The 20,278-nt window shown below is 44.1% G+C and overlaps 1 protein-coding gene across 5 annotated transcripts in view; it reads right to left on the bottom strand.

Moving 5' to 3' along the window:
• Window positions 1-402: 402 nt before the first annotated feature.
• LOC110530680 (receptor-type tyrosine-protein phosphatase S) overlaps window positions 403-20,278 on the bottom strand; it is a 138,940-nt gene continuing 119,064 nt past the window's right edge. For all 5 annotated transcript variants that reach the window (XM_036986334.1, XM_036986332.1, XM_036986330.1 and 2 more), the window contains 12 exons: window positions 19,244-19,341; window positions 18,382-18,517; window positions 17,972-18,147; window positions 13,148-13,267; window positions 11,223-11,377; window positions 8,121-8,406; window positions 7,178-7,356; window positions 6,867-6,993; window positions 6,602-6,727; window positions 5,164-5,318; window positions 4,896-5,031; window positions 403-4,772 (listed from right to left, as the gene is read on the bottom strand). In XM_036986334.1, coding sequence (XP_036842229.1) covers window positions 4,704-4,772; window positions 4,896-5,031; window positions 5,164-5,318; window positions 6,602-6,727; window positions 6,867-6,993; window positions 7,178-7,356; window positions 8,121-8,406; window positions 11,223-11,377; window positions 13,148-13,267; window positions 17,972-18,147; window positions 18,382-18,517; window positions 19,244-19,341 — 1,763 coding nt within the window. In that variant the 3' untranslated portion in view covers window positions 403-4,703. The remainder of the gene's footprint in view (window positions 4,773-4,895; window positions 5,032-5,163; window positions 5,319-6,601; window positions 6,728-6,866; window positions 6,994-7,177; window positions 7,357-8,120; window positions 8,407-11,222; window positions 11,378-13,147; window positions 13,268-17,971; window positions 18,148-18,381; window positions 18,518-19,243; window positions 19,342-20,278) is intronic.

Below are 20,278 nucleotides of genomic sequence, written 5' to 3'. Positions count from 1 at the left end.
GGAGCTAGGAACACAAGCATTTCCCTACACCTTCCCAATGCCCGCTAAATATGTGTATGCGACCAATAAAATTGTATTTGATTCAAAGAAAACCATTTGGGCTCAAAGAAAACCATGTGTCAGTATAGCATCTGTGTGACTGTGAATGCATTTATGGAAGCAGTAAGGAGCTATGTTCCAGCAAGAAAGGTACTCCATCTAGTGGAAGAATATCAAGCATACACTTGGAAGTTCACACCTTCCAACTCCTTGAGATTCATCTCATGATGAAGGCTTTCTCCTTGCTCGTCTTCGCTTGTTTTCAGTCTTGTTTTCAGTCTTCCCTTGTTTTACAGTGCATGATTCTCAGCCAGCTGTCAGACACTCACATACTAGAACAGAGGAACTAAATGACTCATTATGTGGTATATTCAATCATCCTGCTTTTAATACAAAGTCAACATTCAATATTATCTACATCCAGGGTTTAAAGGAAATAACAGGTACCAGGTTAAAGGTGATGATGATCATCATGTGATGTCATAGGAACTGGTCCTCGTTTGATGACACATGTTTACTCTGTGCGTCTTTTATGTCAAGTATATTTATACTGAACAAAAATATACATGCAACATTTATCAATTTCAAAGATTTTACTGCCTGCCTGCCCATACCATAACCCCACGGCCACCATGTTCACAACAAACCGCTCACCCACACAATGCCAAATTCTCTAAAACAACATTGGAGGCAGCATATGGGAGAGAAATTAACATTACATTCTCTGGTAACAGCCCCGGTGGACATTCCTGCAGTCAGCATGCCAATTCCACACACCCTTAAAACTTGAGACATCTGTGGCATTGTGTTGTGTGGCAAAACTCCACACTTAAGAGTGGCTTTTTATTCTCTCCAGCACAAGGTGCACCTGTGTAATGATCCCGCTGTTTAATCAGCTTCTGATATGCCACACCTGACAGGTGGATGGATTATCTAGACAAAGGAGAAATGCTCACTAACAGGGATGTTAACAACATTTTAGAGGATGAAGCTTTTTTTGAGTATGGAACATTCTTGGGATCTTATTTCAGCTCATGAAACATGGGACCAACACTTTATATGTTGCGTTTATATTTTTGTTCAGTGTATATATTATGTAGTCATCATTTTAAGGTTCATTTTAAGTCACACCAGATTTAGACTTGTTTTTCCACTAGACGTTTGGACCACACTTAAATTTCATATCAAGATAATTCCGCTGTTAATTAAAGTAATGAGGGTCTGTCCATCTGTCTTTTTGTGTGGCCTTTCCTTTTGTGTCAAAATGCCATTATACTCTCCATCTATCTGTAGTAGCGAGCTGAAACGCCACGGTTCACTGAATACAGTGCAACAGACTTTCACCGACTACTGTACTTTGCTCGACATTTAAACTCTCTATGCCCTGACACCCTAAACCCCTTTTGGCAATTGGATCGTACCACTGGTGCTATGATAGGGGCTGTAAACTGAAACTAGGTCTGAATCTAAGTATCTGTCTATGAGGACAGCAGTATCAAATAGCATTCTACGCAGGTTCTGTATACGATATACTAAAGCAAATAAGAAAGCACTTAAAAATGACCATTAAAAAAACTATGACGATATCATACAGAAAAATTGGCTTGCCAAGTAAACAACATTTCATTGGTTATATTGATTCCTTTTCCCCTAATAAACAGCAATTAAACAAATCAAAAAGTAGTAAAAACAAAGAGCTATAACAGTAACAAAATAGAACGATACATATTTCAAAAATCATATCAAAAGGTCAACAATAAGGCTCTTTTTTGATGATAATAATTATGACCCACTTGTTTCACCTCTATACGTCAGTCAGGCCTATAAACTGTGTTATAAAGAACTTTTATAAACTGGGTAGTCGAGCCTGAATGCTGATTGGTTGACAGCCGTGGTATATCAGACCGTATACCACGGGTATGACAAAACATGTATTTTTACTGCTCTAATTAAGTTGGTAATCAGTTTATAATAGCAACAAGGCACCTCAGGGGTTTGTGGTACATGGTCAATATACCACAGCTACGGGCTGTATCCAGGCACTCCACATTGCGTCTTGCATAAGAACAGCCCTTAGCCATGGTATGTTGGCCATTTACCACACCCCCTTCGGGCAATACTGCTTAACTCGACGTCAGTTAGGCCTACTGCAGATTATAGAATGTCAAATCAATAAGATATCAAGGATGATATCTAAAGGGATTGTGGGGGATGCTGGAGTTTTTCTGTACAGTAGGACTACAAGCAGAGACAGAGCGGAGAGAAGATGTGAAGAGTCCTGTCTTACTGTGGGAAAGAGAAGAGAGTTTTAGTTCTACTCTCAACCCATGAGGACTTGTGTTTATCAAGCAAACAAAGTTCATCCAACTCAACGTTAACACACATACACATTACTGTATATGTAGCCCAAGCAGGATTTGAACCCACAACCTTTGTGTTGTCAGAACCATACTCCAACACACTGAGCCATCAGGACCATTTCAATGCAGAGTGGCAGATTTCAAGGTGTAAGCTACATTATGACGCTCACTGCTTAGCTCAGATCATTTAGATGTAAGGTAAGCAGCTGAAAACCAACATGGTGAAACATAAGGCAAACACACTGAACCACAATGAATAGGATCATTACAATATTTTCTGCAGAATGTGGAAAATCTTCCCCCCAAAAAACACTCCAGTCAATTAAGGAAATTAACTAAAATTCTGTTCATTCATTGAAATGGTCTTCCAATAAAAATATAGCCAATTTTCAATTCATACACGTAATTTCAGTGCATCTCCCGAAATGACTGGCTGGGATTGAAATGGAATTGCCTAAACTGTGTTTAACCTTTACTGTCATTACTCTATGTAGTAAGATGTCAGAACATAACAAGCAAAGCATGGATGACTGAACATTGACTGGTAATAATATTGATCCACACTTGGAGTAGGGTGAGGTTGCCCCCAGACAATGATCTTAGGTCAGTTTTGTTTTTCCACCCAAATGGTTTAGATTATGATTTCAGGAAGGTACTGATCCTAGATCTGTGCCTACAGGCAACCTCAACCTGCAGCTCATGGATCATCATGTATGCTGGATGTAGACGGGTACCATTCCTCCTTCTCATTAGAGGTCAAAGTTAATTTCCCATCTGCCCCGGAACAGCGTGGTTTCTCTTGGCACTGTGGGTAGAAGAGTCTGGTGTCCAATCACAGACATGCAGCTCAAACCGTCCTTCTAGTTCTATAGATCTAAAACCGTGCTGTGGACCAGGACTAGCTGTGGCAGCAACAGACACCACGAATGCAGAGCGACAGACACGTGGAAGTGTTCCCCCCTCGTACACTAAACCCACAGACACATGGAAGTGTTCCCCCCTTGTACACTAAACCCACAGACACGTGGAAGTGTTCCCCCCTTGTATACTAAATCCACGGACAGGTGGAAGTGTTCCCCCCTCGTACACTAAACCCACAGACACGTGGAAGTGTTCCCCCCTTGTACACTAAACCCACAGACACATGGAAGTGTTCCCCCCTCGTACACTAAACCCACAGACACATGGAAGTGTTCCCCCCTTGTACACTAAACCCACAGACACATGGAAGTGTTCCCCCCTTGTACACTAAACCCACAGACACGTGGAAGTGTTCCCCCCTCGTACACTAAACCCACAGACATGTGGAAGTGTTCCCCCCTTGTATACTAAATCCACGGACAGGTGGAAGTGTTCCCCCCTCGTACACTAAACCCACAGACACATGGAAGTGTTCCCCCCTCGTACACTAAACCCACAGACACATGGAAGTGTTCCCCCCTCGTACACGAAACCCACAGACACATGGAAGTGTTCCCCCCTCGTACACTAAACCCACAGACACATGGAAGTGTCCCCCCCTCGTACACGAAACCCACAGACACATGGAAGTGTCCCCCCTCGTACACTAAACCCACAGACATATGGAAGTGTTCCCCCCTCGTACACTAAACCCACAGACACATGGAAGTGTTCCCCCCTCGTACACTAAACCCACAGACACATGGAAGTGTTCCCCCCTCGTACACTAAACCCACAGACACGTGGAAGTGTCCCCCCCTCGTACACTAAACCCACAGACACGTGGAAGTGTTCCCCCCTCGTACACTAAACCCACAGACACGTGGAATTGTTCCCCCCTCGTACACTAAACCCACAGATAGAAAGATAAGATAGAAAACCCATTTAAGGTGCAGCAGATATCCAGGCTTTTTGTTGTCCTTTTATACATCACTGGTTTTGTTTTTGAAATAGCTGACCACAACACACAGGTTTTATAAAACACTGAGGTAAGAAGAATATGCAGGATTACACATGTAATAGTCTGTCTCTGACTCCCAACACATCCTTTGCAGGTCTTTCCTGAGAGTACAGGTTTTATTTGACGTTTGTCTAGTTGTTGTTGTGTTGTATGTTGTTGTTGTTATTTTGTATGTTATTGTGGTTTTGTATGTTGTTGTTGTTTTGTATGTTGCTGTTGTTGTTCTTGTATAATTACTCCTTGTTAGTAGCGTCGCCCCTCCAATGGGATATAAGGTTAATTGTTTAGTCGTTTTCCAGTCTGCGCCTCTCTTTCGTTGTTCCTCGTCTCTGTGGACCTCTATCTGAACAGAAGGATGGAGGGATGACAGTTCCTCTCCTCTCTTAGGTTGCATAGTGGTCAAAACTCCCCAGGTACTCCAGGGTAGCCTGGTAGGAGAACTGGTACTCCTCCTGAACCAGGGAAATAGACAGGACAGAGCAACAGCCTACCATTACCGTGGCTTCCAGACACAGAGAAATCACATGTACTTGTCTGATATCCATGGTTTTCAACAGTGAGAATGTGAATCCTACCTCCGTCTGTACCATGGCAGGGCGTTGTGTCCTCAGCATCTTGACAGTCTGGAAGATGTCCACAGCTCCCTCGTAACGCATCCTCTCCAGAACGATACTCAGAGTGATGAAGACTCCGGTCCGCCCCACACCCGCACTGCACACACACACACACACACACACACATAGTGGCTAGACTAATGTACCTCAGTAATCAGAATGAGGTGTGTGAAGTATATCAGGGGAAAGCATTGTTAGTCAAACCTATAGCTATGGCAATGACTCTTACCTGCAGTGGACACTGATTGGGCCATCCTGTCCAAACTGCTCCTTGGTTTTGTGCACCTGGCCAATGAAGTCGATGAAGCCCTCTCCAGATTTAGGAACTCCCTGCTCTGGCCAATCGGTGAACTGGAACTGACGAACTGTCCGTGATTGGCCATCCTGATGCGAGAATGGGAAGAAGAAGTGCTGATGAGAGCAATGTTGAGTATGACTTCTCAAACCATCCTCCATATTGTTACTGGTATTCTCTGATCCTTATGTGAGTGGATAAGTGAAGGTGAGATGTCCCTTCTACTGATTTAGCCAAACAAACTATTGTACTATCTGTTACCAGAGTTGTGTCTTATCAGGTCTGTTCTGGTGGCTGAGCACCAACCCTCTGTCGGCTTTATATGTGTATGAGTCCTGTCTTGTCTGCCAGACTCTGTGGCCTGCCCGTCTCTAGCCAATTACGTCTGTTCTCTGCTCAGACGGCGTGACTCCACTTTAACAGAGATCAATACAACATCTGTCAACGGGCCGACAGGACAGAACAGGACAGAACAGGACAGAACAGAACAGGACAGGACAGGACAGGACAGGACAGGACAGGACAGGACAGGACAGCTATTCTATTAAACTATTCTGCCTTATTATTATTGGACCATGCTGGTCATTTATGAACATTTGAACATCTTGACCATGTTTTGTTATAATCTCCACCCGGCACAGCCAGAAGAGGACTGGCCACCCCACATAGCCTGGTTCCTCTCTAGGTTTCTTCCTAGGTTTTGGCCTTTCTAGGGAGTTTTTCCTAGCCACCGTGCTTCTTCACCTGCATTGCTTGCTGTTTGGGGTTTTAGGCTGGGTTTCTGTACAGCACTTTGAGATATCAGCTGATGTACGAAGGGCTATATAAAATAAATTTGATTGATTGATTGATTGATTGACAGGACAGGACAGGCTTAGCTGGAGTAATCGACAGCTCACACACACGCACAGGAATGCAAGCATGCACACACACAAACACACGATAAGGGCATCAGGAGAGGACAGGGTTTACTACTGTGTAATCTACTGTGGGTCGAAGGAACATGTTAGCTGCCAGGAGCAGATAGAGGGGAGAGGTCAGGGTGTCTGATTCCAATATCAAATATGCTACAAAAGGGACAAGTTATTTAAAAGCAACATCCACAGTTACACAGTCTTGCGTCATTGACCCTGCCTTGTCTGAGGAGGATATACAGTATTGTGGACACATAAATACACGCACGCACGCACACACACACACACACACACACACACACACACACACACACACACACACACACACACACACACACACACACACACACACACACACACACACACACACACACACACACACACACACACACACACACACACACACACACACACACACACACACACACACACACACACACACACACACACACTCTCACCCTTGCATCGGTGACCTTAAACTCTCTGAGGATATACTGAGGCATGTTGTATTCAGCCATGGGATCCACTACAAAGTACTGGTACCGAGCAGACCGCTCTGCGGGCCAGTACTGATGGCACTTCTCCTGCAGGCACACACAGAGGTACAGAGATAGCATCACGTACGTATATTTGTGTCTCTGAGTGTGCTTGTGTGGTGTGTTTCTGTGTGTGTGCGAGCATACGTGCATGCGTGTGCAGATGTGTTTGTGTGTGTAACCTTACCCGTCCCATCTCTCTCAGTTTAGTGAGCATGACCACGATGGTAGAGTTGTGTTCCCACAGCATCCTCCAGAAGTCCTCTGTGGTCTCAGCCAGTGGGCCCTGGGTGGCCATGTAACCTCTCTGCTGCCTATACACATTAGACGATGACACCAAAGAAATAGAATGGAAACATTTCTTTCATTTGGATTTTTCAATTATATTATAAGCATAATTTGAGACCCAAAATATGGCCACTGGTCCATGTATCATGGAACAATACCTTGAAATGAGATGCCCATATTACTAATTATTCTTCCTTGGTTGAGCTTTACCTGTATCCATCAATGTAGCTGGCGTTGATGTAATCTGATCCTTCCAGACCTCTGATTGGCTGCAGACAGACGCGGGTGGTCTCATAGGGCATGATGTTGACCAGGCGGTTCTTAAACTTGTTACATGGCAGGTTGGCACTGACGAACCGAGACGTGGGGGCTTTGGTGTTGGCCAGACGCTGGGGGGAGGGGGAGGGGTGAAGGGGGGATTGAGTTTCCCCCCACAGAAACACGTTCCTATGAACAAAGTTAAAGGGCAATACATTCTTCCTAATATTTAGTCTGTACTTGCATTGAAAAACGGTATTTCTACTATATTTCAACATGTTTTCTATTCAAAATGTATGCTACTGTATGTATTTCAATACCTGGTCTTTCTATGTTTACCTTGAACTCCAGCTCCATGCCGGTGATGTATTTCTGTTCTATTGAATATATTTCTATGTTTACCTTCAACTCCAGCTCCATGCCGGTGATGTATTTCTGTTCTATTGAATATATTTCTATGTTTACCTTGAACTCCAGCTCCATGCCAGTGATGTATTTCTGTTCTATTGAATATATTTCTATGTTTACCTTGAACTCCAGCTCCATGCCGGTGATGTTTACCTTGAACTCCAGCTCCATGCCAGTGATGTATTTCTGTTCTATTGAATATATTTCTATGTTTACCTTGAACTCCAGCTCCATGCCGGTGATGTATTTCTGTTCTATTGAATATATTTCTGTTTACCTTGAACTCCAGCTCCATGCCGGTGATGTATTTCTGTTCTATTGAATATATTTCTGTTTACCTTGAACTCCAGCTCCATGCCGGTGATGTATTTCTATGTTTACCTTGAACTCCAGATCCATGCCAGTGATGTATTTCTGTTCTATTGAATATATTTCTATGTTTACCTTGAACTCCAGCTCCATGCCAGTGATGTATTTCTATGTTTACCTTGAACTCCAGCTCCATGCCAGTGACGTGCTCTCCACTCTCCACCTTGCCCAGCTTCTGCATGTAGGAGAACAGGCTCCGGGCCGCCACCTCCGTGTTCCCACAAGCCACTGCTTCCAGCAGCGCCTCGTGGATGAAGCCGTACTGGTCTTCCGTCTGCACCATGTAGTTCCGCTGTGACCTCATTAGAGTCACGTGACCATAGATGTCGGCCGTGCGCTCGTGTCTGATCCGTTCCAGCATGGCGTCGATCACGATGAAGCAACCGGTACGACCCACACCCGCGCTGAGAGAGGTAAGAAAGAGAGAAAGAAAGAGAGGAAGATATCTATGAGTGTAAACATACCTACTGAACTGTTAGTGGCAATTCTTCAAGACAGCCTCATGTTTGGGTGACTGGATCCAGGGTGTGTGAGTATGTGCTGTTTACATGTCGCAGGTGTGTGGTATGTGTGTCTGGTATATGTGTGTGGTAAATGTGTGTGCGGGTACATGTGAGTGTGTGTGGGTACATGTCTGTGTGGGTATATGCGTGTGTGGTATACAGTGGGGCAAAAAAGTATTTAGTCAGCCACCAATTGTGCAAGTTCTCCCACTTAAAAAGATGAGAGAGGCCTGTAATTTTCATCATAGGTACACTTCAACTATTTTTGCCCCACTGTAATTGTGTGGGTATGTGTGTGTGGGGGTATGTGTGTGGTATATGTGTGTGTGGGTATATGTGTGTGTGGTGTATGTGTGAGTGGGTATGTGTGTGTGTGCGGGTGTAAGTGTGTGTGTGCGGGTGTAAGTGTGTGTGTGTTGGTGTATGTGTGTGTGGGTGTATGTGTGTGTGGGTATATGTGTGTGTGGGTATATGTGTGTGTGGGTATATGTGTGTGTGTGTTGTATATGTGTGTGTGTTGTATATGCGTGTGTGGGTATATATGTGTGTGGGTATATGTGTGTGTGTGGTATGTGTGTGTGTGTGGTATATGTGTGTGTGTTGTATATGCGTGTGGGTATATGTGTGTGTGTTGGTGTATGCGTGTGTGGGTCTATGTGTGTGTGGTATATGTGTGTATGGGTATATGTGTGTGTGGTATATGGGTCTGTGGTAAATGTGTGTGGGTATATATGTGTGTGGGTACGTGTGTGTGTATATGTTTGTGTGGTACATGTGTGTGTGTGTGTGTGGGTATATGTGTGTGTGGTGTATGTGTGAGTGGGTATGTGTGTGTGTGCTGTATATGTGTGTGCGGGCATATGTGTGTGTGTGGGTGTAAGTGTGTGGGTATATGTGTGTGTGTGTGTTGGTGTATGTGTGTGTGTATGTGTGTGTGGGTATATGTGTGTGTGTGGGTATATATGTGCATGTGGGTATATATGTGTGTGTGGGTATATGTGTGTGTGTGTTGGTGTGTGTGTGTGTGTGTACATACAGTGCCTTGCGAAAGTATTCGGCCCCCTTGAACTTTGCGACCTTTTGCCACATTTCAGGCTTCAAACATAAAGATATAAAACTGTATTTTTTTTAGAAGAATCAACAACAAGTGGGACACAATCATGAAGTGGAACGACATTTATTGGATATTTCAAACGTTTTTAACAAATCAAAAACTGAAAAATTGGGCGTGCAAAATTATTCAGCCCCTTTACTTTCAGTGCAGCAAACTCTCTCCAAAAGTTCAGTGAGGATCTCTGAATGATCCAATGTTGACCTAAATGACTAATGATGATACATACAATCCACCTGTGTGTAATCAAGTCTCCGTATAAATGCACCTGCACTGTGATAGTCTCAGAGGTCCGTTAAAAGCGCAGAGAGCATCATGAAGAACAAGGAACACACCAGGCAGGTCCGAGATACTGTTGTGAAGAAGTTTAAAGCCGGATTTGGATACAAAAAGATTTCCCAAGATTTAAACATCCCAAGGAGCACTGTGCAAGCGATAATATTGAAATGGAAGGAGTATCAGACACTGCAAATCTACCAAGACCTGGCCGTCCCTCTAAACTTTCAGCTCATACAAGGAGAAGACTGATCAGAGATGCAGCCAAGAGGCCCATGATCACTCTGGATGAACTGCAGAGATCTACAGCTGAGGTGGGAGACTCTGTCCATAGGACAACAATCAGTCGTATATTGCACAAATCTGGCCTTTATGGAAGAGTGGCAAGAAGAAAGCCATTTCTTAAAGATATCCATAAAAAGTGTTGTTTAAAGTTTGCCACAAGCCACCTGGGAGACACACCAAACATGTGGAAGAAGGTGCTCTGGTCAGATGAAACCAAAATTGAACTTTTTGGCAACAATGCAAAACGTTATGTTTGGCATAAAAGCAACACAGCTGAACATACCATCCCCACTGTCAAACATGGTGGTGGCAGCATCATGGTTTGGGCCTGCTTTTCTTCAGCAGGGACAGGGAAGATGGTTAAAATGGATGGGAAGATGGATGGAGCCAAATACAGGACCATTCTGGAAGAAAACCTGATGGAGTCTGCAAAAGACCTGAGACTGGGACGGAGATTTGTCTTCCAACAAGACAATGATCCAAAACATAAAGCAAAATCTACAATGGAATGGTTCAAAAATAAACATATCCAGGTGTTAGAATGGCCAAGTCAAAGTCCAGACCTGAATCCAATCGAGAATCTGTGGAAAGAACTGAAAACTGCTGTTCACAAATGCTCTCCATCCAACCTCACTGAGCTCGAGCTGTTTTGCAAGGAGGAATGGGAAAAAATGTCAGTCTCTCGATGTGCAAAACTGATAGAGACATACCCCAAGCGACTTACAGCTGTAATCGCAGCAAAAGGTGGCGCTACAAAGTATTAACTTAAGGAGGCTGAATAATTTTGCACGCCCAATTTTTCAGTTTTTGATTTGTTAAAAAAGTTTGAAATATCCAATAAATGTTGTTCCACTTCATGATTTTGTCCCACTTGTTGTTGATTCTTCACAAAAAAATACAGTTTTATATCTTTATGTTTGAAGCCTGAAATGTGGCAAAAGGTCGCAAAGTTCAAGGGGGCCGAATACTTTCGCAAGGCACTGTATGTGTGTGTGTGTGTGGGTATATGTGTATAAAGTATATGTTTGTGTGTGCGTCCTCGTACCTGCAGTGTGCGATTACAGGACCAGCGTCAGGGGGGTTGCAGGCTTTAACCCTGCGTAGGAAGGCCAGGAACGGAGTGGGGTACTCTGGTACACCGTGGTCTGGCCAGGCAGTGAACTGGAACTGACGTACCTCCCTCCGCTCATTACAACCATTCTGAGAGAGGAGAGGAGATGGGAAGAGATTGTTATCATTACTACCATAACTATTATCACATTCATCGAGCCATTCTGTGAGAGAGGAGAGTAGGGAGAAGAGAGTAGAGGAGAGTAGGGGGAAGAGGAGAGTAGGGAGAAGAGGAGAGGAGAGTAGAAGAGAGGAGAGTGGGGAGAAGAGGAGTGGAGAGTAGAGATGAGAGTAGAGAGGAGAGTAGAGAGGAGAGGAGGGAGGAGAGGAGAGTAGAGAGGAGAGTAAGAAGAGGAGAGGAGGGAGAAGAGGAGGGAGAAGAGGAGGGAGGAGAGGAGGGAGAAGAGGAGGGAGGAGAGGAGGGAGGAGAGGAGAGGAAAGGAGAGAGAAGGAGTAGAGTAGAGTAGAGAGGAGAGAAGAGAGAGAAGAGGAGAGTAGGGAGGAGAGAATATAGGAGAATAGAGAGGAGGTAGGAGAGAGGAGTGTAGAGATTAGAGATTAGAGAGGAGAGAGAAGGGGAGAGGAGAGGAGAGGAGGGAGAAGCGGAAAGTAGGGAGGAGAGTAGGGAGAAGAGGAGAGTAGGGAGAAGAGTAGGGAGAAGGAGAGAAGAGAGAGAAGAGGAGAGTAGGGAGGAGAGAATATAGGAGAATAGAGAGGAGGTAGGAGAGAGGAGTGTAGAGATTAGAGAGGAGAGAGAAGGGGAGAGGAGAGGAGAGGAGGGAGAAGCGGAAAGTAGGGAGGAGAGTAGGGAGAAGAGGAGAGTAGGGAGAAGAGTAGGGAGAAGGAGAGAAGAGGAGAGAGAAGGAGAGAGTAGAGTAGAGTGGAGAGGAGGAGAGAGTAGGGAGGAGAGAGTAGATGAGAGGAGAGGAGAGAGTAGAGAGAAGAGGAGAAAATAGAGGAGAGTAGAGAGGAGGTAGGAGAGAGGAGAGTAGAGATTAGAGAGGAGAGAGAAGAGTAGAGAGAAGAGGAGAGGAGGGAGGAGAGGAGAGGAGAGGAGAGGAGAGGAGAGGAGAGGAGAGGAGAGGAAAGGAGAGGAGAGACGAGAGGAGAGACGAGAGGAGTGAGAATAGAGGATGGTATAGAGGAGAGTAGATATTAGAGAATAGAGAGGATAGAGAAGAGCAGCGGGGAGAGAGTAGAGGAGAGGGGAAAACAGTATTATCATTACTACTTTATGAGACACAGAAACTTTCAGAAACCAGACAAAAGCATCTGTGTTCTCCACATGCATAATAGTTATGCTTCCAGACATTACATAACATTTTAATTGACATATTCATGTACAAAACCTCAAAACACTTCAAAGACAGCTGGCCTACTTTAGTTTCTGTATTTGGGACACTGAGGCCTGGTATGGCTCTATATCCTAGATTAGGTAGAATATTCAGGACCTATGCTATTCTAGTAGCAGTAACACAGGCTCAAACTGACTGGCTAGAATGCAATGCTCCGTTAACTACTGCCTAACAACAGCCTCTTTGTTCTCTGCTCTTTTCTCATAGGGTGACGGCACAGATCTGAATTCAAATCCCTTCAAATTGTTTCTGGTTCATTAGCCGACAGTGTAGAAGTATCATGGGGCATGACAGTAAATTAATCAACAGCAAATGACAGGGGATTTACCAAAAGAACAGAGGAGTAGAGAGGAAGGAAAAAAGACAAGGGAGGTGAAGTGGAGTTTGTGTGTGTGTGTGTGTGTGTGTGTGTGTGTGTGTGTGTGTGTGTGTGTGTGAGTGCATAAGTGTGCTTCTATGCATGTGTGTGTGCACAGTATTTGTGCATGCGTTTGTGTGTACTGACCTTCTGCAGGGAGAAGGTGCGCACGCAGAATGTGGCCAGTTCCATAGTGTCCAGTATGGTGACCTGAGTCATCCCATAGGTCTCTGTACCCCGGCTTGGCCAGTACTGGTCACACTTTATCTACAGGAGCAGGAGACACCTTCATCAGCATCACTGTTATCAAAATTATCATTGTCAGTAACATCATCGTCATCAATAACAACAACATCAATGTCATAATCGTCGGGTCATCATCAACATCATAAACAACATTACCATCATCATCAACATTAACATCACATCATCATCAACATCATAAACAACATTATCAACATCATAAACAACATTATCATCATCAACAACAATAACATCATCAACATCATAAACATCATCATCATTAACATCTTCATCAACATCATCATCATCATAAACATCATTATCATCATAATCAACATCATCAATATCATCATAATCAACATCATCATCATTATCAACATTAACATAATCTCTCCTCCCTACTCTCCTCTATTCTCTCCTCTCCTCTCTCCTCCCTACTCTCCTCTATTCTCTCCTCTCCTCTCTCCTCCCTACTCTCCTCTATTCTCTCCTCTCCTCTCTCCTCCCTACTCTCCTTCTTTGGACACTGTTAACTAACCTCCAGACGAGCTTCAATGTAATACAACTCTCCTTCTGTGGCCTCCCACTGCTCTTAAACGCAAATAAAACTAAATGCATGCTATTCAACTGATCATTGCCCGCACCTGCCCGCCCATCCAGCATCACTACTCTGGACGGCTCTGACTTAGAATACGTGGATAACTACAAATACTTAGGTGTCTGGCTAGACTGTAAACTCTCCTTTCAGACTCACATTAAGCATCTCCAATCAAAAATTAAATCTAGAATCGGCTTCCTATTTCGCAACAAAGCTTCCTTCACTCATGCTGCTGTAACAGTACAAATTTAGACCGTCCCCTCGCCCATACCCGGGCGCGAACTAGGGACCTTCTGCACACATCAACAGTCACCCTCGAAGCATCGTTACCCATCGCGCCACAAAAGCCGCGGCAGTCTAGAACAGTCTATGACTAGGGTGGCTGAAGTCTCTGACAATTTTTAGGGCCTTCCTCTGACACCGCCTGGTATAGTGGTCCTGCATGGCAGGAAGCTTGGCCCCAGTGATGTACTGGGCCATACAGACTACTCTCTGTCGTGCCTTGCGGTCGGGGGTCGAGCAGTTGCCATACCAGGCAGTGATGCAACCCGTCAGGATGCTCTCGATGGTGCAGCTATAAAATCTTTTGAGGATCTGAGGAGCCATGCCAAATCTTTTCAGTCTCCTGAGGGGGAATAGGTTTTGTCGTTTGTCGACTGTCTTGGTGTGCTTGGACCATTAGTTTGTTGGGGATGTGGACGCCAAGGAACTTGAAGCTCTCAACCTGCTCCACTACAGACCCGTCGATGAGAATGGTGGCATGCTCGGTCCTTCTTTTCCTGTAGTCCACAATCATATTCTTTGTCTTGATCACATTGAGGGAGAGGTTGTTGTCCTGGCACCACATGGCCAGGTCTCTTCTCTCCTCCCTATAGGCTGTCTCATCGATGTTGGTGATCAGGCCTACCACTGTTATGTCATCAGCAAACTTAATGATGGTGTTGGAGTTGTGCCTGGCCGTGCAGTCATGAGTGAATAGGGAGTACAGGAGGGGACTGAGCACGCACCCCTTAGGGGCCCCCGTGTTGAGGATCAGGCTGTGTGGAGTGCAATGGAGATTGCATCATCTGTTTGTTCGGGATGGAAATTGGAGTGGGTCTAGAGTTTCTGGGATAATGGTGTTGATGTGAGCAGCCTTGACCAGCCTTTCAAAGCATTTCATGGCTACAGACGTGAGTGCTACAGGTCGGTAGTCATTTAGGCAGGTTACCTTAGTGTTCTTGGGCACAGGGACTATGGTCGTCTGTTTGAAACATGTTGATATTACAGACTCAGACAGAAAGAGGTTGAAAATGTCAGTGAAGACACTTGCCAGTTGGTCAGTGCATGCTTGGAGTACACGTCCTGGTAATCAGTCTGGCCCAGCGGCCTTGCGAATGTTGACCTGTTTAAATGTCTTACTCGCATTGGCTGCGGAGAGCGTGATCACACGTTCATCCGGAACAGCTGATGCTCTCATGCATGTTTCAGTGTTAATTGCCTCGAAGCGAGCATAGAAGTTTAGCTGGAGGTTACTGGTAGGCTGGTGTCACTGGGCAGCTCTTGGCTATGCTTCCCTTTGTAGTCTGTAATAGTTTGCAAGCCCTGCCACATCCGACGAGCGTCGGAGCTGGTGTAGTATAATTCGATCTTAGTCCTGTATTGACGCTTTGCCTGTTTGATGGTTCGTTGGAGGACATAGCAGGATTTCTTACAAGCTTCTGGGTTAGAGTCCCGCTCCTTGAAAGCGGCAGCTCTACCCTCTATCATCAACATTTCCATCATTATCATCATCATCATCATCAACAACATTATTGTCAACATTATCATCATCATCATCCTCATCATCGTCATCAACAACATTATCATCATCAACATCCTTATAACCATCATCATCAACATTATCGTCATCAACATCAACACCATTATAACCATCATCATCATCATCATCAACAACATTATCATCATCATTATTAACATAATCATCAACAACATTATAACCATCATCAACAACATTATCAACAACATCATCAACAAAAGTATTATCATCAACAGCAACATCAATAACATTTTCAACAACATCATCAACATTATCAACACATCATCATTACCATCACTATCAACAACAATCATCATCAACATTCTCAACAACATCATCATCAACAACATCTACATCATCATCAAAAACATCTACATGATCAACATCATCAACAGAAACACCATCAACATTATCATAATCATCAACATTACAACATAATCAACAACCGCAACATCATCATCAACAACATGATCAACAACAACATCATAATCATCAACATTTTCAACAACATCATCATCAACATCATCAACAGCAACATCATCAACGACATCATCATCAACAGCATCAACAATATTATCAACATCAACATCATCAGCAGCATCAACAACATTATCAACATCATCATATACAGCATCAACAACATCATCATATACGGCATAAACAACATTGTCAACATTATCAACAGCATCAACATCATCATCAACAGCATCAACTACATTACAACATTATCAACATCATCAACAACAACAACAGCATCAACAACATTATCATCATCAACAGTAACATTAGCAACATTATCAACATCATCATCCTCAACAACATCAGCAGCAGCACCTCATCTTCGTCATCAATGTTAAATTTAAAGTCATCATCATAGTCATCCTCATTATTATTGTCATAAAAACAACTTGACAACCAAAAAAGACTAATCTATCAGCCTAATTGTCTTGACCTACTTCCAGTGCCTTTGAATGGATGGTATCCAATTGACTACAGCTGATGACAGTACACTCTCATCCTCAGTGGATGATTCATGACTGTGCCCTATAAAGTGCCCTACAGTGGATGACAACCTCCTAGTAACCTTCAGTGAACTAGACTATTGGATGACACTGAATGGATGACAGTATTGCCCTACAGTAGATGACAGAGCCCTTAAATAGTGGATGACTCCACCTTACAGTGAATGACAAAGCCCTAGTCCCCTTCATAGTAGCTGGGTTTTGCCCTACAGCACACTCTTAGAAAATAAGGTGCTATCTGGAACCATAAAGGGTTTTCAATTGTTGCCATAGGTGAACCCTTTGACAATAACAATCTTTTTGGATCCAAGTGGAGCCCTTTCACTAATACAAGGTTCTACGGGGAACCCTTTCACCAGTAAATGGTTCTAATTATTATTGGTTGTGACAAGTTTCAGGAAACTGTTTTTTTTTGCAGAAAATGCCTTCTAGAAAATGTAAACTTTCATGTGCCTTAATAACAAACTTGTATGTAATCTGTAAATACGAATACAATTGTTACATTTCTAGCCTTGTTGGTTAAGCCACAGAAAAATACCTTCCCACTAGTCATGCTTGGCTGAGATAATGAGTGGGCTGGTCATCCAGAGAGGGGAGTTCGGATTGGTCTGCCATATAGAGGGCTTCTGTCTATTTTATGCTGGTCAGTCTGTGTTGGTAATCCTGTCGAACACAGCTTTAAAAAAAAAAATGTATAGTGTAGTGGAGCTGCATAAGTGTTGCTCTCCACTTTCTGGAGGATCGAGTTCTGAAATCAGTGGTATTAGAGTATGATAGATAAAGAAATGGAGAAAACACCTGTCTCCGGATTACATCTTCAAACTAAGAGCAACAGTGGTATGGCATTCCTCACAGGGAGACACGTCCATCATGCATGATGATGTATACAGGTAAGATAGTTTAGCTAGCTACATTTTAAGATATTACATGTTTCTAATTTTTACAGAAAGTGGTTTTATTTAAAGCAAAAGTTTACAAGTTTATCAACTTTCAAAGCAGATTAACTTTCCCATTGCTCCTCAAAAATGCAGTGCATGATATGCCATTTTGTAGTTCTGAGTCTCTACTTTTATCCAATGTAAAAAACACCATTTAAAATTTTGCTACATAAGACCAAATCCAGGTGGTGAGTCACATTTTCACCACAAAAGGGATCTACCTAGAACCAAAAATGGTTCTCCTATTGGGACAAACAAAGAACCCTTTTATCTAACAGTGTAGATAACACCTAGTGGATGAGTGTTGCCCTACAGTAGATCATGTCAGTGAGTGGATGAGTGTTGCCTTCTCCTATCTCTGTCCCATCTCACCCGTGACTTCTCCTCCAGTCTGGTCATCATGACCACAGAGGCTGCTCTCTGTTCCCACACCATCCTCCAGAAGTCCCCGAATGTCTCTGCCAGCGGGCCCTGTGTGGCGATGTAGGCATTCTGCTTCCTGTAGCCGTCTATGTAGTTAGCATTGATGTAGTCACTGCCCAGGATACCTGCATATGGAGGGGGAGAATGTGGAGGGAAGAGGAGAGTTGTTAAGTTCGATTGACATCATTGAAAATGTCTTAGTTCAGGACTATAGACTTTATCTGGGTCCCTGCAACTTCCACTACAATCTGAATTGAATCCATCCAGTATTTGACCTCTACCTGGACAAGAGGAAGGGTGTCATTCACTGTACAATGATTTATTGTCTTACAAGTGAGGCCAACATCTCATAACTGTACCTGGACTAGAACCTTCTATGGGGGCAAGGACGACGCGGGTGTGGTCATAGGCGATGACGTTAGCATAACGGTTCTTGGTCTTGTTCACCTCCAGGTTGGAGTGCTCCCAGGTGAACTGCTGACTGGGGTCGATGGACTACAACACAGAGAGGTAAAAGGTTGGGGTTAGGCTCCCAGGTGAACTGCTGACTGGGGTCGATGGACTACAACACAGAGAGGTAAAAGGTTGGGGTTAGGCTCCCAGGTGAACTGCTGACTGGGGTCGATGGACTACAACACAGAGAGGTAAAAGGTTGGGGTTAGGCTCCCAGGTGAACTGCTGACTGGGGTCGATGGACTACAACACAGAGAGGTAAAAGGTTGGGGTTAGGCTCCCAGGTGAACTGCTGACTGGGGTCGATGGACTACAACACAGAGAGGTAAAAGGTTGGGGTTAGGCTCCCAGGTGAACTGCTGACTGGGGTCGATGGACTACAACACAGAGAGGTAAAAGGTTGGGGTTAGGCTCACAGGTGAACTGCTGACTGGGGTCGATGGACTACAACACAGAGAGGTAAAAGGTTGGGGTTAGGCTCCCAGGTGAACTGCTGACTGGGGTCGATGGACTACAACACAGAGAGGTAAAAGGTTGGGGTTAGGCTCACAGGTGAACTGCTGACCAGGGTCAATAGACTGAGAGGACCAGGAAACAGAGATGAAGAGTTAAAGGATGGAAAAAAACGTTGCAATATTTTCTCCTCATTTATAGGAGTCTAGGACAGGATGCCATTTCAGTTTGCAAGGGGCAACTGGTACACATCCTTGAGTAGAAAACCAGGTCCTAGGACTCATGCTCATCCATCCTCCATGCTGTCGCTCTCACCTCGTACTCCTGAGACAGACGCAGGCTATCATTGGCCTTGAGTATCTCTGTGTGTTCAGCCAGCTCTGTGATGGGAATGGGAGGGTGGCTCATCATACCTAAAGGACAAGGACAAGGGTTAAAGGGCAGAGGTCAGAGGTCATGGGGGCTCACTGTGTGACCAAGTGGGTTTCTAACGCAGGTGGCCAGTGTGGTTCAAGACCGCATTAGCCCACTAAACTAAATCTTACCGAGGCATAAGCCCTGGAAGCACACACATGTAGAGTACACCTACACACACCTCTCTGTCATTGCATATGATTCATTACTGGTTCTTTGCTGGATGTCAAAAGACAATTACAGAGCAAAAAAACAACATACGAAACGTATAGCACCACAGAGAATAATTTTTGATCAACTTAAAGTACAAAGTCTTCGATTTGGTTGGTTTGTAAAGTGTTTGTCTTTGATGTGAAAATAGCTTTTCTGTGCAATTAGGAGCGCGAGCGACGACTCGGAGACAAACAAAACAAACAAAGACAGAGTGTTAATTAGTCAGAACGGCACCCTGAGCCTCTCCACACACACACACACACACACACACACAGTGGCAAAGGTGTGGAGGACGAGTGTTAGCCCCCATATATAAAGAATTGTAAGATCTAGGGTAGAGTGCTATAAAATATAATCAATTTTGTGCCAGGTACCAAAGTACATTTTCCACGGTTCTGGACACCTGAACATGTCTTCTCAATGCACCATGAGCAATGTTGTAAAAAATAGGTATATTTGTAAGCAAACAAGCTGTGACACCAAATATCAAACTGAGATGAGTACATTGGTTAAGCAACACGTGAAAAATGAATGACTTGTTCAGCTATTTGCCACAATATCCAAATTATACAATATACATTTTATTTTTATCTACAGTTCCTTCTGTGTAGGGGGGGGGGGGGGGGGGGTGGGTCAGTTCCTTGTTACACACAGGGTTGCACGAAGGGAACACCCCCCTATCCACATCGATGGAACAGTAGTGGAGAGGGTAGTAAGTTTTAA

This window comes from Oncorhynchus mykiss, chromosome 8 (genome assembly GCF_013265735.2).
Source record: "Oncorhynchus mykiss isolate Arlee chromosome 8, USDA_OmykA_1.1, whole genome shotgun sequence".
Lineage (NCBI taxonomy): Eukaryota > Metazoa > Chordata > Actinopteri > Salmoniformes > Salmonidae > Oncorhynchus > Oncorhynchus mykiss.
The sequence above is the reverse complement of the archived record's forward strand: the minus strand, read 5'-3'. Positions and strand labels throughout refer to the sequence as shown.